The sequence below is a fragment of the Bufo gargarizans genome, chromosome 3, assembly GCF_014858855.1.
Source record: "Bufo gargarizans isolate SCDJY-AF-19 chromosome 3, ASM1485885v1, whole genome shotgun sequence".
NCBI lineage: Eukaryota > Metazoa > Chordata > Amphibia > Anura > Bufonidae > Bufo > Bufo gargarizans.
Window position 1 is genome coordinate 55677843 of NC_058082.1, and position 19381 is coordinate 55697223.

The 19381-nt window shown below is 44.5% G+C and overlaps 1 protein-coding gene across 3 annotated transcripts in view; it reads right to left on the bottom strand.

The window, feature by feature from the left end:
• The window catches only part of FNDC3A (fibronectin type III domain containing 3A), a 251256-nt gene that overhangs the window by 118906 nt on the left and 112969 nt on the right, over positions 1-19381 (bottom strand). For all 3 annotated transcript variants that reach the window (XM_044285431.1, XM_044285432.1, XM_044285434.1), the window contains exon 3: positions 8957-9032. In XM_044285431.1, the coding sequence (XP_044141366.1) occupies positions 8957-9032 (76 nt within the window). The remainder of the gene's footprint in view (positions 1-8956; positions 9033-19381) is intronic.

The following is a 19381-nucleotide window of genomic DNA, read 5'->3' on the forward strand; positions in this document are numbered from 1 at the left end:
ATTCCTGTTTTAAAATGTTTTTGAAGTCCAAGAATCGAAGCCTGAAGTTATTGACTGAAGTCTCTTGCCACTTCACACTTAAAGGGGTTCTGCACTTTCATTTACCTGATGATCTATCCTCTGGCTAGATCATCAGCTTCTGATCAGCGGGGGTCCGACACCCGGGACCCCGGCCGATCAGCTGTTTGAGAAGCCAGCGGTGCTCCAGCAGCACCGCGGCCTTCTCAATGTTAACCGCCGGGCCGCCGGCCCACTGACGTGACGACTAGTATCAACTAGCGTGGGCGCGGCTAAGCTCTGTTTACTTGAATGGAGCTTAGTTTATACTAGTCGTGACGTCATTGGGCCGGCGGTAAACAGTGAGAAGACCGCCGGCCTCCACACATTTTAATGCTGTATTGCTGTATTCTGTACAGCATTAAAAGAAAGTTTGGGAACAGATCAACTTTGGATCTTGGAGCTGAAGCTCAATTCGCTCACCCCTAGCCACTATGCATTGTGTGGAGAGACACACGACAAACACCTGGCGTCATGGTTCAGGGCGCCTTTAGCTTTTATGGCTGTTCCCTTCTGGTATTCATGAAGGGAACACTAAGCAGCCTGCAATCCAGGACACTGTTGAACCAGTCCTGCCTTTTTTGACTTAAAGGGATTCTGTCACCAGGTTTGGGGCTATAGAGATAGATCGCCGCTAGCATGTCCGCAATATATGTGTCCTATAGGGCTGTGTGCTTTTAATTTCTTTAAAAAAGGATTTTATAGATATGTAAATGAGTGTTGAATGTGTCCAAGGGGCTGTACGAACCTTACTTGTGCCCAGCCACGCCCGCCTGTGAAGGAGCCCAGCACCGCCTATGTCTCCTCCTTTCATCAACGATAGATAGCCGTAATCTCGCGATGCGCGAGCTTGCGCATGCGCAGTGCCGGTATGGTGTTCCTTCCCTGTGCTGGCATCAGCCTCAGGGAAAGAACTGCGCATCGCGAGATTACGGCTATCTATCGTTGATGAAAGGAGGAGACATAGGCGGTGCTGGGCTCCTTCACAGGCGGGCGTGGCTGGGCACAAGTAAGGTTCGTACAGCCCCTTGGACACATTCAACACTCATTTACATATCTATTAAATCCTTTTTTTAAAGAAATTAAAACCACACAGCCCTATAGGACACATATATTGCGGACATGCTAGCGGCGATCTAGCCGTGCATGTCCGTATCTCTATAGCCCCAAACGTGGTGACAGAATCCCTTTAAGGAGACGTGGTATTCCAAAAAGATAACGCCTGCCCACACACTGTCCTCGCTACACAAGGTACTCTGCAGGGTATCCAGCAGCTCCCTTTGACAACTTGATCAATTATGCAAGTACAGTGACATGACTGTGTGCATTATTCCTATTCCATATCACCACCGTGTACATTATCCCTGTACTGTGGCACATCACCGTGTACATTATCCCTGTACTGTGGCACATCACCGTGTACATTATCGATGTACTGTGGCACATCACCGTGTACATTATCGATGTACTGTGGCATATCACCGTGTACATTATCGATGTACTGTGGCATATCACCGTGTACATTATCGATGTACTGTGACATCACCGTGTACATTATCAATGTACTGTGACATCACCGTGTACATTATCCCTGTACTGTGGCACATCACCGTGTACATTATCGATGTACTGTGGCACATCACCGTGAACATTATCCCTGTACTGTGGCACATCACCGTGAACATTATCGATGTACTGTGGCACATCACCATGTACATTATCCCTGTACTGTGGCATATCACCATGTACATTATCCCTGTACTGTGGCACATCACCGTGTACATTATCGATGTACTGTGGCACATCACCGTGTACATTATCGATGTACTGTGGCATATCACCGTGTACATTATCGATGTACTGTGACATCACTGTGTACATTATCGATGTACTGTGACATCACCGTGTACATCATCGATGTACTGTGACATCACCGTGTACATTATCGATGTACTGTGACATCACTGTGTACATTATCGATGTACTGTGACATCACCGTGTACATTATCCCTGTACTGTGACATCACCGTGTTCACTATCCCTGTACTGTGACATCACTGTGTATATTATCTCTGTACTGTGACATCACTATGTTCATTATACCTGTACTGTGACATCACTATGTTCATTATACATGTACTATGACATCACTGTGTTCATTATTCCTGTAAAATCCCTGGGTAGGTAGATAGTAGGTAATTCTTGTACTGTGAAATAACTGTGTTCATTACCCATGGGCTGTAATATCACTGGGTACTGTGACATCACTGTGTGCATTATCCCTGAGCTGTAACATCACTGGGTGGATTATTGCTGTATTGTGTTGTCACCGTGTGCATTATCCCTCCGAATTAGTAAAACCAAAACAATCTTAAGCTTTTCATGCTCTGAGCTTACTGATGAAAGTGGTTATGATGAAAAGGGGCCCAATCCAAGTTGTGTAATGGGGCCCCACTGTTGCTTGTTACATCCCCGAATGTGAGCAAAGTGAGCGCTGTAGAACAGGACAGAGCTATATGAACAACTGCAATATATATATATATATATATATATAGAAAAAGCAATGTGGGCAGCACCACTATCCGTGTTCTGTAATGGGAGTGCCAGCGGCTGAGTCGGCGATCCACCTCCAAATTATAAAATAAAGAAATTCCGCAGCACATCCACGTAGTAGAAAAATAAAAAGACTTTATTCACCCAGCGTACGACGTTTCAATCCTCTCAATGGGATTTTCCTCAAGCAGTGACATGGTAGGTTGTGCACAGTGCACAACCTACCATGTCACTGCTTGAGGAAAATCCCATTGAGAGGATTGAAACGTCGTACGCTGGGTGAATAAAGTCTTTTTATTTTTCTACTACGTGGATGTGCTGCGGAATTTCTTTATTTTATATATATATATATATATATGTACATTGTCATTACTGGAATACGATAAGTGAAGCAACACACATATTACATAGCAATGTGCAGAACAGTATGCGTGAAGCCCTGTCCTCACGTATATATACTGTACATACCATACAAGCAAAAGCATAAGCTCCTCATTAAAAACAACAATTGAAGCACAATGAAAAACAGCGACATCTGAGCTGGCCCGCTCCTGCAGCCGTCATACAGAAAGCATTCTGTAGAATGATTAATGTAATGGCTTGGAAGCCATGTCTTCCCTGCAGATAGCTATTTATCATAACGTAACCCCTTCAGCTACCATATAGACTATTTATTGAAGCACGCAGCGCAGCGCTATACCCCACTGGTACAGGAAATAAAAAATAAAAAAAAGCAGCCTTACTATAAATCTTCACTAAATAGCTGAAGTATGCCGAAATGCTAACTGATATATGGAAGGAGAGATTGCAACGTGTGCTTTATGTAAACAGGAATGAGTAAAAGGACCTACCCTAGTGGGAATCAGTAGTAATAATGACTATAACTACCAAAATACACAAAATGGCATTCACTAAAGATGAAGTTTAATAGGTAAGAAAACCAATGTAGCAAAACATAATAAAACATAAGCAAGTAACCAAGCGTTTTATTTTTTATATCTGTGGATTTTAGATCTCTTTGGATGGTATTAATCATAACCACCAGTTTTACTTTATACGTTTTTACTTTACATTACCGTGTCTGCAGCCTGCGACATTCCTTTATTACTCAGGTGTATATACAGGGGCACATGTGGAAAGATGTAACAGAATGATAGTTCAAGGAAAAAAGCAGTAGCTTTGAGAAAGAATCCTTGACTTCATCCATCAACATCTTAGACATTTATTGGCTTCTACTGTAGTGTAAAGACTATAGATTTGCTGAAGGAGATCTTAAATCTTAAAGGGGTTGTCTCATGAAAAATATTCCACAGTTTTCAAACCAGCATCTGGATTGGAATACTTTTGTAATTGCATGTAACTAAAAACTTAGTATAGCCTCTGAGTTATTTACTGAAATCCATCTGTATAGCGCCACCTACTGTTTGCTCTTTTCCTAGTTTCTCTGTCCTGCTCACTGAGATGGAAGCACGTGCTCAGTTCCATCCTTCAACTGCCACAAGCTGCAGCAGAAAGGGCTCGCCCCCTGAGAAAGGAGAAATAGGAGCTATACATGGGGATATCTTGAGCCATGTGAGGTACACGGCTGGTACTACGTTTTTTTAGAAAGAGACTGTCATGTACTATATGATATTGGATTATTATCTTTTACATTATTCATGGGGTATTGATGACCTATACTTGGGATCTGGGTGGTCTGACTCCAGGGACCCCTACTGATCAGCTGTTTGAAAGAGGTGCTGGGATTTGATGGTTTATCTTGAAGATAGTTCCTCAGTATTTAACAAAAACCACGTAGTCTTTGCATTGTGTGTCTGTGTGCGCCACACTAAGCATGGACAACAGAAAGAGGACTTGAGACCCAAAATTGTGGACAAATATCAACAATCTTAAGGTTACAGGGAGTGCAGAATTATTAGGCAAATTAGTATTTTGACCACATCATCCTCTTTATGCATGTTGTCTTACTCCAAGCTGTATAGGCTCGAAAGCCTACTACCAATTAAGCATATTAGGTGATGTGCATCTCTGTAATGAGAAGGGGTGTGGTCTAATGACATCAACACCCTATATCAGGTGTGCATAATTATTAGGCAACTTCCTTTCCTTTGGCAAAATGGGTCAAAAGAAGGACTTGACAGGCTCAGAAAAGGCAAAAATAGTGAGATATCTTGCAGAGGGATGCAGCGCTCTTAAAATTGCAAAGCTTCTGAAGCGTGATCATCAAACAATCAAGTGTTTCATTCAAAATAGTCAACAGGGTCGTAAGAAGCGTGTGGAAAAACCAAGGCGCAAAATAACTGCCCATGAACTGAGAAAAGTCAAGCGTGCAGCTGCCAAGATGCCACTTGCCACCAGTTTGGCCATATTTCAGAGCTGCAACATCACTGGAGTGCCCAAAAGCACAAGGTGTGCAATACTCAGAGACATGGCCAAGGTAAGAAAGGCTGAAAGACGACCACCACTGAACAAGACACACAAGCTGAAACGTCAAGGCTGGGCCAAGAAATATCTCAAGACTGATTTTTCTAAGGTTTTATGGACTGATGAAATGAGAGTGAGTCTTGATGGGCCAGATGGATGGGCCCGTGGCTGGATTGGTAAAGGGCAGAGAGCTCCAGTCCGACTCAGATGCCAGCAAGGTGGAGGTGGAGTACTGGTTTGGGCTGGTATCATCAAAGATGAGCTTGTGGGGCCTTTTCGGGTTGAGGATGGAGTCAACCTCAACTCCCAGTCCTACTGCCAGTTTCTGGAAGACACCTTCTTCAAGCAGTGGTACAGGAAGAAGTCTGCATCCTTCAAGAAAAACATGATTTTCATGCAGGACAATGCTCCATCACACGCGTCCAAGTACTCCACAGCGTGGCTGGCAAGAAAGGGTATAAAAGAAGAAAATCTAATGACATGGCCTCCTTGTTCACCTGATCTGAACCCCATTGAGAACCTGTGGTCCATCATCAAATGTGAGATTTACAAGGAGGGAAAACAGTACACCTCTCTGAACAGTGTCTGGGAGGCTGTGGTTGCTACTGCACGCAATGTTGATGGTTAACAGATCAAAACACTGACAGAATCCATGGATGGCAGGCTTTTGAGTGTCCTTGCAAAGAAAGGTGGCTATATTGGTCACTGATTTGTTTTTGTTTTGTTTTTGAATGTCAGAAATGTATATTTGTGAATGTTGAGATGTTATATTGGTTTCACTGGTAAAAATAAATAATTGAAATGGGTTTATATTAGTTTTTTATTAAGTTGCCTAATAATTATGCACAGTAAAAGTCACCTGCACACACAGATATCCCCCTAAAATAGCTAAAACTAAAAACAAACTAAAAACTACATCCAAAAATATTCAGCTTTGATATTAATGAGTTTTTTGGGTTCATTGAGAACATGGTTGTTGTTCAATAATAAAATTAATCCTCAAAAATACAACTTGCCTAATAATTCTGCACTCCCTGTATAAGTCCATCTCCAGAGATCTAGATTTGCCTTTGTCCACAGTGCGTTATCAAGAAGTTTGCAACCCATGGCACTGTAGCTAATCTCCCTGGGCGTAGACTGAAGAGAAAAATTGATGAAAGGTGTCAACGCAGGATAGTCCGGATGGTGGATAAGCTGCCCCAAACAAGTTCCAAAGATATTCAAGCTGTCCTGCAGGCTAAGGGAGCATCAGTGTCAGCACAAACTATCCGTCAACATTTAAATGAAATGAAATGCTATGGCAAGAGACCCAGGAGGACCCCACTACTGACACAGAGACATAAAAAAGCAAGACTACATTTTGCAAAAATGAACTTGAGTAAGCCAAAATCCTTCTGGGAAAACGTCTTGTGGACAGATGAGACCTAGATAGGAGCTTTTTGGTAAAGCACATCATTCGACTGTTTACCGAAAACGGAACGAGGCCTACAAAGAAAAGAACACAGTACCTACAGTGAGGTTCATTGATGTTTTGGGGTTGTTTTGCTGCCTCTGGCACTGAGTGCCTTGAATGTGTGCAAAGCATCATGAAATCTGAGCATTACCAACGGATTTTGGGTCGCACTGTAGAGCCTAGTGTCAGAAAGCTAGGTTTGCGTCCAAGATCTTGGGTCTTCCAGCAGGACAATGACCCCAAACATACGTAAAAAAACACACAGAAATGGATGGCAACAAAGCGCTGGAGAGTTCTGAAGTGGCCAGCAATGAGTCCAGATCTAAATACCATTGAACACCTGTGGAGAGATCTTAAAATTGCTGTTGGGAAAAGGCGCTATTCCGATAATATAGACCTAGAGCAGTTTGCTAAGGAAGAGTGGTCCAAAATTCCAGTGAGAGGTGTCAGAAGCTTATTGATGGTTATAGGAAGCAACTGATTTTTAGTAATTTTTTCCAAAGGGGTGCAACCAAATATTCAGTTAAGTGTGCAAATAATTTTGTCCAGCCCATTTTTGGAGCTTGGTGTGACATTATGTCCAATTTGCTTTTTTCCCTCCTTTTTTGGTTTTGTTCCAATACACACAAAGGGAATAGAAAAACTTGTGTTACTGCAATACTTTTCTGTGAGAAATACTTCATTTTCTTGAAAAATGCCAGGGGTGCCAACATTTACGGCCATGACTGTATGCGCTTGGCAGCTGAAGGCATCTGTGTTGGTCCCAGGTTCATATCTGCCCGCATTGCTGATATTTTAATATATGATGTTTTAATATATGCAAATGAGCCTCTAGGAGCAATGCGGGAACATATGAACATGGGACCAACACAGATGCCTCCAGCTGCCAAGCGCACATGTAACAGATCCGCCAGTGTCATAGGTACAAATCTGCTGACAGATGCCCTTAAAGTCCTGGAAAAAAGTTTTTTTTGAGCTGCCTGAAACAGTTTGGTAAAAATATGTCAGGAAAAAAAAAATAGAGGTGACGCTAAACTGGGGGGCCTGTCCGGGTTTCACTACCAATGGAGCAACAAGGGAAGGTTTCTGCAGACGGCTGGGCTACAATGGAAGTCAGGATAAAAGCCTCATGATAATTTTTTTTTCAATTGCTTGTTTTCATTTTTATTTCAAGTTAATTTTAGGCGGTTATATTGGGTATGACAAGATCAGGGAACAGCAAGCCCAAAAGAAAATGTGTAAAGTGTTAAAGACGGCAATCTCTACTCGACCCCAAAACTCAAAGAGTAACTAAACCTTTATAACAATTTTTAATATAATGTCTAAGGATGAGCGAATCGACTTCAGATGAAACATCCAAAGTCGATTCGCATAATACTTCGTTTGAATCGAGTGTATTAGAATGTACTGGTTCCTATGAGCCGAAGTTCTTACTTCGAGAAGTATCGCGAGACTTCGCATAATAACTTCATAAATCAATTTCTACTGTAAAAAAAAAACTACATTTCCAGAACGCAGGTTCGGTTCCTAATAACTTCATAAATCGAACCAGACTTCGGGAAATGTTTTTTTACAGTAGAAATTAATTTATAAAGTTATTATGTGAAGTCTCGTGAGACTTCTCTAAGTAATAACTTCGGCTCATAGGAGCCAATACATTCTAATACTGTACGGAGCGCTCGATTTAAACAAAGTATTATGTGAATCGACTTCGGATGTTTCATCTGAAGTCGATTCGCTCATCCTAATAAAACTATTTCTAATGTAATCAATTTTGTTTTTTTCTTATTCTTTTAATTTCCTAAAGTGCACCATTTACTGTGTGCTTAAAACTCAGTTCTCTGTACCCACGTACTATGCCAGGATTAGCTGAGCAGAGAAGGCTCCTGCTTCGCTAAGCTAAGAGAACTGCCACATTGAATTGTGCGCTTTAGGGATGTAAAAGACTAAGAAAAATACTAAATTGATTAATAAAGTACATTAGACATAGTTTTATTAGGGCATTAGGGACATCATATAAAAAATTGTTATAAAGGTTTAGTTACTCTTTAATATGTGGAAGTGGTGAAGGCTCAGTACTCACCGCTTCCTGGTCCTCGGCTGACGCTGTGCGCCTCAGTTCACAGCACAGCCAGCGGTAGGAAGAGCAGGAGGAGCGCAGAAGGGGAGGAGCGGAGGGTCCGGAGCAGGAAGGGTAAGTGGATTTTTTATTTTATCTAATCTGAGGATGGGGGCTGCATACATGAGGCTGGGGGCTGCAGGCTGCATACATGAGGCTGGGGGGCTGATCTGAGGTCTGATTGAGGGTCTTATTAACATTGGGGGTCTGATTGGTGGTCTGATCTGAGGTCTAATGAAAAAAAAAAAATTCCTATTGTCCTCAGTCGGTGTGTCTTATAGGGCGAAAAATACAGTAGTTATTTTACAAAGTGTTTTCCAGGTAAATACAAATTGTTAAGTGCATCTGACCTGTAATGCACTGAAACTGTCCATCTTCTCTTCTTATTGTAAATGCTTCCCCTGGGTTGACCTGGACCAAAATAACCTGCGAGAAAGAGAGACAACAAATCAATAAAATAAATAATATCAACCTAAAAAGTATAGTAAAAGACGTTGCACAGCACAGAGATAAAATATTACACAGTCTTCTCAAAGGACTGCATATCTGAAGTGACAATTGTACATTATGAAAAATTGCAGCTAAAACTGTAATCTATACTAACCTGAGTGCACATACAGTGAGGAACAGAAGTATTTGAACACCCTGCAAGTTCTCCCACTTAGAAATCATGGAGGGGTCTGAAATTCACATTGTAGGTACATTCCCACTCTGAGAGACAGAATTTAAAAATAAAAATTCAGGAAATCACATTGTATGATTTTTAAAAGAATTTATTTGTCTTGCACTGCTGAACATAAGTATTTGAACACCTGAGAAACAGCAAGAATTCTGGCTCTCAAAGACCTGTTACTGTGCATTAAAAAAGTCCACCTCTACTCCACTCATTAATCTAACTTAGTAGCACCTGTCTGAGCTCTTTAGAGACCCCTGTACACCCCAGTCAGACGCCAACTTCTACCATGGGCAAGACCAAAGAGCTGTCAAAAGACACCAGAGACAAAATTGTGGACCTCCACAAGGCTGGAAAGGGCTAAGGGGCAATTGCCAAGCAGCTTGGTGAAAATAGATCAACTGTTGGAGCAATTGTTAGAAAATGGAAGAGGCTAAAGACGACACTTGTCAGTCTCCCTCGGACTGGGGCTCCATGCAAGATCTCACCTCGTGGGGTATCACTGATGATAAGAAAGGTGAGGAATCAGCCAAGAACTACAAGGGAGGAGCTGTTCAATGACATGAAAAGAGCTGGGACCACAGTTTCAAAGGTCACTGTCATTAGAACACTATGCCGTCATGGTTTCAAATCATGCATTGCACGGAAGGTTCCCCTGCTCAAGTCATCACATGTCCAGGCCCGTCTGAAGTTTGCCAATGACCATCTGGATGATCCAGAAAAAGCATGGGAGAAAGTCATGTGGTCAGATGAGACCAAAGTAGAACTTTTTGGTCTAAACTTCACTCGTCGTGTTTGGAGGAAAAAGAAGGATAAGTTGCATCCCAAGAACACCATCCCTACTGTGAAGCATGGGGCTGGTAACATCATGCATTGGGGGTGCTTTTCTGTGAAGGGGACAGGATGACTGTACTGTATTAAGGAAAGGATGAATGGGGCCATTTATTGTGAGATTTTGAGCAACAACCTCCTTCATTCAGTCAGAGCATTGAAGATGGGTCGTGTCTGGGTCTTCCAACATGACAACGACCTGAAGCTCGCAGCCAGGATAACCAAGGAGTGGCTCCGTAAGAAGCATATCAAGGTTCTGAGTGGCCTAGCCAGTCTTTAGACCTAAATCCAATAGAACATCTTTGGAGGGAGCTGAAACTCTGTGTTGCTCAGCGACAGCCCCGAAACCTGACAGATCTAGAGGAGATCTGTGTGGAGGAGTGGGCCAAAATCCCTGTTGCAACGTGTGCAAACCTGGTCAAGAACTACAGGAAACGTTTGACCTCTAATGGCAAACAAAGGCTTCTGCACCAAAAATGAACACCGATTTTCTCAGGTGTTCAAATACTTATGTTCAGCAGTGCAAGACAAATACGGTAAATTCTTTAAAAATCATACAATGTGATTTATTTTTAATTCTGTCTCTCAGAGTGGGAATGCACCTACAATGTGAATTTCAGACCCCTCCATGATTTCTAAGTGGGAGAACTTGCAAAATCGCAGGGTGTTCAAATACTTCTGTTCCTGAATGTAGAATAGCATACAGCAGTGATGCAGGGTGCACACAAGCTAGTTAAAGGGGCTGTCTGGTTCCAAGAGGAAACTCAAGGAATCGACCTGTAATAAAGAATAAAGGATTACTTACCTAACAGGTCCCAAGTTGGTGCTCTGGTTCTCTCGGTGGGGCTCTGTATTCCTTGCTGAAGTGGTGATGTCATGTTGACAACATGTGAGCACTGCAGCCAATCAGTGGTCTTTTCAGTGCATTGTTGAGGCCAGTGATTGGCTGCAGCTGTCATGTGTTTTTGACGTGACATCACTACTGCAACTGGGAAAACACAGCCCAGATGGGGGCACCAGAGCAGTGGCATGGGACATGTCATCTAAGCAATTATCTACCCTTAATGGCTCAGTGGTTAGCACTGTTGCCTTTGCAGCACTGGAGTCCTAGGTTCGAATCCGACCAAGGACAACATCTGCATGGAGTTTGTATGTTCTCCCCGTGTTTGTGTGGGTTTCCTCCCAAATGCCAAAGACATACTGATAGGGAACAGATTGTGAGCCCCATTGGGGACAGCCTGATGTTAATGTCTGTAAAGTGCTGCAGAATATAGTAGCGTAATATAAGTGCATAAAAAATAATAATAGATCAATCTCTCTCTTAAAACTGGATGACCCCTTTGAGGTTTTCTTTTAGTTGAAGTTCATACCCAGTTCAGTGGTCAGTGTCCCCCTCACTCTTCCAATGGTCACAGCTATGTATCATACCCACATTTTTCTTCCGGTATTCACAAAAAGTCCAGTAAACACAGCAGTGTCATACCCTCCCCAAATAGTTACAGCATTGTCTCCCCTTCCCCATTAACAGGAGTGTCCCTTCCGTTCTTACCCCTAAAGCTGCCCATACACATTAAACAGCTGTCGGCTGAATGCAATGTAACCGGAATACCCCTTTAATGTAAGGCACATGGTGTTATTATTTTAGAAACTTCATGTGCCTCATATTAATAGTTGGCATTATATGAGGTACATGATGGGGTAACCTGGGGTATGCCTGCATGAATGTGAGGCACAGGGTCTCATTATTTCAGTACCTCCGTGTGCCTCACATTAAGGCCTCATGCACACGGACGTTTTTTTTCACGGTCCGCAAAACGGGGTTCCGTTGGTCCGTGATCCGTGACCGTTTTTCCGTCCGTGGGTCTTCCTTGATTTTTGGAGGATCCACGGACATGAAAAAAAAGTCATTTTGGTGTCCGCCTGGCCGTGCGGAGCCAAACGGATCCGTCCTGAATTACAATGCAAGTCAATGGGGACGGATCCGTTTGATGTTGACACAATATGGTGCCATTTCAAACGGATCCGTCCCCATTGACTTTCAATGTAAAGTCTGGAGTTCTGTTATACCATCGGATTGGAGTTTTCTCCAATCCGATGGTATATTTTAACTTGTAGCGTCCCCATCACCATGGGAACGCCTCTATGTTAGAATATACTGTCGGATATGAGCTACATCGTGAAACTCATTTCCGACAGTATATTCTAACACAGAGGCGTTCCCATGGTGATGGAGACGCTTCAGGTTAGAATATACAAAAAAACTGTGTACATGACTGCCCCCTGCTGCCTGGCAGGTGCTGCCAGGCAGCAGGGGGCAGACCCCCCCCCCCTGTTTTTAACTCATTGGTGGCCAGTGGGCCCCCCCTCCCCTGTTGTTAACTCGTTGGTGGCCAGTGTGCGCACCCCCCCTCCCTCTATTGTTTTAATACATTGGGGCCAGTGTGCGCGCGCCCCCCAACCCCCCCTCCCTCCCTCTCTTGTTTTAATACATTGGGGCCAGTGTGCGCGCGCCCCCCCAACCCCCCTCCCTCCCTCTATTGTTTTAATACATTGGGGCCAGTGTGCGCGCGCCCCCCCAACCCCCCCTCCCTCCCTCTATTGTTTTAATACATTGGGGCCAGTGTGCGCACCCCCCCACCCCCCTCCCTCCCCCCATTGTAATCATCATCGGTGGCAGCGGAGTAGAAGATTTTCATACTTACCTGGCTGCTGGCTGCTGCGATGTCTGCGTCCGGCCGGGAGCTCCTCCTACTGGTAAGTGACAGCAATGCGCCGCACAGACCTGTCACTTACCAGTAGGAGGAGCTCCCGGCCGGACGCAGACATCGCAGCAGCCAGCAGCCAGGTAAGTATGAAAATCTTCTACTCCGCTGCCACCGATGATGATTACAATAGAGGGAGGGAGGGGGGGGGGGGGGGGGTTGGGGGGGGTGCGCACACTGGCCCCAATGTATTAAAACAATAGAGGGAGGGAGGGGGGGTTGGGGGGGCGCGCGCACACTGGCCCCAATGTATTAAAACAATAGAGGGAGGGAGGGGGGGTTGGGGGGCGCGCGCACACTGGCCCCAATGTATTAAAACAATAGAGGGAGGGAGGGAGGGGGGTGCGCACACTGTGCCACCAACAGTTAACAACAGGGGAGGGGGGGGGCCGCACAATGATATTCAAACTGGGGAGGGGGGGGTCTGCCCCCTGCTGCCTGGCAGCCCTGATCTCTTACAGGGGGATATGATGGGGTTAATTGTACTATCATATCCCCCTGTAAGAGATCGGGTGCTGCCAGGCAGCAGGGGGCAGTCTTGTACACAGTTTGTAGTGTATTCTAACTAGAAGCGTCCCATCACCATGGGAACGCCTCTGTGTTAGAATATACTGTCGGATCTGAGTTTTCACGAAGTGAAAACTCAGCTCTGAAAAAGCTTTTATGCAGACGGATCTGCGGATCCGTCTGTATGAAACTAACCTACGGCCACGGATCACGGACACGGATGCCAATCTTGTGTGCATCCGTGTTCTTTCACGGACCCATTGACTTGAATGGGTCCGTGAACCGTTGGCCGTGAAAAAAATAGGACAGGTCATATTTTTTTCACGGCCAGGAAACACGGCTCACGGATGCGGCTGCCAAACGGTGCATTTTCCGATTTTTCCACGGACCCATTGAAAGTCAATGGGTCCGTGAAAAAAAACGGAAAACGGCACAACGGCCACGGATGCACACAACGGTCGTGTGCATGAGGCCTAAGGCTGCGTTCACACTTCAGTTATTTCGATCAGTTATTGTGAGCCAAAACCAGTAGTAAAGTCTCCACAGAGATCAGGTGTAAGGATTTGATCTGCACCTGTTCTGTGTTTTTGACCCGCACCTGGTTTTGGCTCACAATAACTGATGGAAATCACTGATCACATAACTGAAGCTCCGTGAATGCAGCTTAATGCAGGAATACAGAAGGAAACTTCTCCTGCAACAAGATCCTCCTGGATGAAGAAGGATAAAGGACCTGTGATGATATCATTACCATGTGTCCAGAAACAAGTGGATGTTAGGCTATTTTCACACTTGCGGCAGTGTGATCCGGAACCGCCGATCTGGATGTGACTGAAGGCATTTGTGAGACGCATCCGGATGCAGGTCCGTCTCACAAATGCATTGCAAGGACGGATCCGTCTTGTATCTTTATTCACATTTTTACCGGTTTGCACATGCGCAGACTGGAGGGACGGATCCGGCATTTTAAATGCCGGATCCGACACTAATACATTCCTATGGGAAAAAATGCCGGATCCGGCATTCAGGCAAGTCTTCAGTTTTTTTTCGCCGGAGATAAAACCGTAGCATGCTGCGGTTTTCTGTTTTGCCTGATCAGTCAAAATCACTGAACCGAAAACATCCTGAATGGATTGCTCTCCATTCAGAATACATTGGGATATGCCTTATCAGTTCTTTTCCGGTATAGAGCCCCTGTGACGGAACTCTATGCCGGAAAAGAAAAATGCTAGTGTGAAAGTACCCTTACTTGGTCACTTGGTGATGACATCATAAAAAGGTCCTGTAACCTATGAGCATCCAGCACCGCGAGGACTGCAGTGAGTTTTTGACCCCTGCCCCATCGGGCCACTCAGCTGTATCATTGGTGGCTCAATAGTGCGTCTTAGAATTGAAAAAATGCCAATCCCGGTATCAAATTGAACTGGGTGAAAAACTGAAACCCTAGTGTAAGCTGCCCAAAAACAATGCCGCTGTAAGAGGAGGAGAGATGACCGTAGATATCACTCGTCCCCGTAAAATAAGGGGGATCTCTGCATGTAAATGCATCTCATACCTTGTTTGCCAAGCAGGCAATTGTCTGGAAGGAACACTTTCTTCCTGACAGATGTCTGCTCACCGCCCCTGTGTAAATGCAACATTACTTGCTCTCTTTTTCACACTTTCCTATAGAGAAGTCTATGCCTGAGAGCAACAATGACAGTCTTACCGCTATGATAAATGAGGCCCATTGAGCAAATTAGTGCCTCTATGACTGGACCACTTCTAGACTCACAAGTAGATAAGTAGCTACCGGACTTTAGATGTAAAACCATCACGCCTAAATCTATAAAGTAGGGCAAGCCTAGATGAGTGACGGTTCACTTGGACATACATGAAGCCATTTCGATGGTACACAGCGGTTTAAATCCGCACCAAGAAAGGACATGTCCGGTATTAGAATGCTTTTCAGCAGCAGTGGTTGTCCACTCGTAATTTAGCTCCATTCAGTGGACCTAAGCCACGAGCGGGTCCACGCCATCCAAAGTTAACAACCAGAGCAGAGGCCGTGGCGGTTTACACCATGGAACACAAGGTGGATTTTGACAGCGCTGTCAAAATCCACTGTGTAAACATACTCTAACATTCCTGGCTTAGAGTACTTTCACACTTGCGTTAAACTTTTCCGGTATTGAGTTCAGTCCTAGGGGCTCAATAGCAGAAAAAAACTGATCATTTCGAATGCATTAGGATAAAACTGGAGAGCAATCCGTTCAGTATGCATCAGGATGTCTTCAGTTCAGTCACTGTACGGTTTTTGGACGGAGTAAATACCGCAGCATGCTGCGTTATTTTCTCAGTCCAAAATTCAGGAACACTTGCCGAAAGGCTGGATCCGGCATTATTTTCAATTGAAATGCATTAGTGCCGGATCCGGCCCCAAGTGTGCCGGAAAAACGGATCCGGTTTTATGGTCTGCACATGCGCAGACCTTTAGAAATGATAAATACCGTATCAGTTTTACCAGATGAGAACTGGAGAGACGGATCCGGTATCGCAATGCATTTGTGAGACGGATCCGTCTACAAGGTTCGTGTTAGCTAAGAATGCCGTTATGGATTCCGCATCCACGGACCATAATGGAATTCTATGACGGCATGCATCATGAAAGCCTATAAGAGCCCTTCTGTATTGCGTTCCGTCATAACAGAAGTCTATGCTGGCCGGTGTTTTGGTGAATGATGCTTCAGTGGGTTCGGTATGTTGCACATATTGTCCCCTAGAATCAATGTCTCCACAATACAGCATAAGGGCTCATGCACACAACTGTAGTTTTGGACCTCATCTGGTCCGCATCTTTTGCGGATCGAATAGGGACCCATTCACTTCAATGGGGCCGCAAAAGGTGTGCTATCCACATCTTTTGCAACCCCATTAAAGTATGTCCGTCCCTGCAAAAAACAACAACATGTCCTATTCAGCCCTAAAGGGGAAGAAGCCATATTTTTTCTGTTGCATATATATGGACTCTATAGCATCTGTATAGAACTAGAGACATGGCAGCACAGTGAGCTCCCACACACCGCTGTGGGCACTTTATCCCGGGACATGAAGTTGTGCAGATTAGTGCAAGTACAGTAATTTAGTCCTATTAGTCATACGCCCAAGCTCTAAAGGCCCACATTGACCAAAGCAGAAAACACATGGCTTTTCAATAAGTGCCTGTCTTCTCGGGGCTTTCATCCTCAATAACAGCCACAGGTTGCCATCAAAACTTATTAGCAGCACAATGCATGAAAGGAATGTGAAATGTCTAATTATATGGTAAAGGTACAGCGCTGCGAGTTGTGACAGGAGGACGGGAAATATGTATGATTAGCGCAGTGCAATTATTCTTATATCAGGATTCATTTGCTTGCACACAACAGGAGGCGTGAATTACAAGAGATCGCACAGAAATTCTCGGCAACTGAGAAAAATACGAACGTTTAGAAAAAGCGTACAGACATTTTACCACTCCTTCCTCTGAAGTGCCCCATCAAGGGAATTTATAGTTGGACGCAGCCTAGTTTTCTTGTGTCCATTGTTGTTCTGAGAACAGCGATTCAGTCGAATATGCACTGGAAGCGTTCATGGCCCTTCCGCTCACCCCTACTTGCCCCAACCTGGCGTGGCCTGGGTGCACCCCTGGCTTTCAGTGAATGGCGCCATATACTTCATCCACGAGCAGTGACAGCCTGTGAGCAGCGGCTATATGTAGCTGTAGTCCGAGGGGGAATGTTGGGGTCCAGGGGAATTTTGCTGTCCAGTGTGCCCACCTATAGTCCAATCTCCATCCCTGTATCAATCTGTATTGTAGCACTGCTTAGCCGCTACTTTATGTACTGCATATATCAAATATTTAGCTGTAGATGGATGGGGGGGGGGGGGAGGAGTACGCATGCATTACAGCAATTACTATTGTATGTGAATCCACAAGTGGCACAATGCATGCAGGTGCTGTATCTGCATACAGAAAAATATACCATGGGTGACATGCCAGAATATGGTACGCGTCATGTGACCCTGCACCAATCACTGCCCTTATCAATCTAAAGCTGATTGAAAGCAAAAGGGGCCCCATTCAGAAGGGTGCTATGGGGCCCAGCCTTTTCCATTTACGCCTCTGGTATTTAGAGGGAACACTGTCAGCAATGCATCTGGTCGACAGAAATTTGAGAAGAACTTCTGCACCAAGACCTATGAACCTTATACAGAAATGATGTGGAGCCAGCGTAGAGGGCAGCTTTCATCATGGGCCTAAAGCTTTCCCAGGTGTAACTGTATGGCACGTGAAGGCTTGGCTGCAGATAGGACAAGCAAGACTTCTGCCACCAAACAGATAAGACATATTACGTAAGTTGCGTCACCAGATGTATTTACCACTTGAAGGATTTCAGCCTCAAAAAATACCAAAATGGCCAGAAACCACATAATTACTTCAATAGGGTTCTATGGACAAAAGTCTGGCAATTTATGTAAATCAGGAAGGGGGGGGGGGGTGTATAGGATTTGCATATATTTCATCAGTTCCCCTCTATAGTTTATTGAGCTTTGGTATAGTTAAGTCAGGCCATTTTGTCCGGAAAAAGAAGAAAATAATTTATACCCCAGTATTGAAAACAAACAACAGTGATCTCAAGTCCAAAATGAAGTGCAGCCCAGCTTTACTAATCCTATAGATTAGGCGTGCTCAACCTGTGGCCCTCCAGCTGTTGTAAAACTACAACTCCCACCATGCCCTGCTGTAGGATGTTCAGGCATGCTGGGAGTTGTAGTTTTGCAACAGCTGGAGGGCCGCAGGTTGAGCACCCCTGGTATAGATAAACCTAAATCGGCTGTCTTAGCCGTGCACCAGATTTATAACAGGGGCTCAGGCTGGATGAGAAATGTGGTGCTTGGTAAGAGACTTCTCTCACTCAACCATAGGTTGGCTTAGAAACAGACTTTTACAGGAGAATAGTGTCACAATTTTGGCACAAAATGGAGCATCTTCGGACCCAGCCAATTCTCGTCAAGCTATGCCACCTTGGGCGGAAAAAAAGTAGAAACCCTAGATGCTCCAAATTATGCCACTTCTAAGACAGATACTTGGCACTGAGACAATAGTAAATCTGGGCTATAGTATACAAAACAAGCCTGTGCTTACGGGGTCTTGTAATACAATATAACACAAATGTGGAGCAGAGGGATTAACCACAAAAATATAAACGTTGAAAATGATAAAATGACACTATTTAGCACCAATGCTCAATTCATCACAGTAACGGAGCACCAGCGAGGTAATGTCAGTCCATCATTAGCTTGTTATGCAGACCCCAAGGTGTACTGCGAAGATCAGCCGGCTTGGAGTGTGGTATGGAAAAAAATAAAATAGTCTCCCCCTCATAAAAAAAAGTGTCCATGTTGGAAAAAAGCAACCCCTCTTAATCCACAGAGAAGAGGCATCACAAGAAATGCCTGTATTCTGCTGAAGGTGGAAATGGATATCCTCCATTGCGGCACAGCACATGTACTCTTCTGCTGGTTAAGTAAATGATTTAGGGAATCTGCTGAAATTGGACAAACGTAGACCGCCATCAGTCCCAAAGAAGTGCATGAAGCAGTGGACCGACATGCGTGCTACTGCTCCTTTCAGAGAGGTGACTCGAGGACCACTCGTTCTCAGGATAGTTGGGTGTTCCAGCGGTCACACCCTATAATCCAATATTTATTACCCTTCATTTATTTGGGACAGCGCCTTCAATAGAGCAGACTGCCCATTTTGGCACACCATCAATTCACTGGAGTAGAGAATGACTGCAAAGAGTAGGTCCCTGCTTATTCTTGAGATTTCAATGGGTGCCATGCAATGCTTCATTTCTCCTGCGGGAGCGCTGCGTGGAGATGAATACTGGATTCCACCACAGTTAAGGTTTCCTGCGATCAATTTATTTTAGAGGGACCTCCGTAACAAAAAGGGACTATACAAAGCAGATACCCCC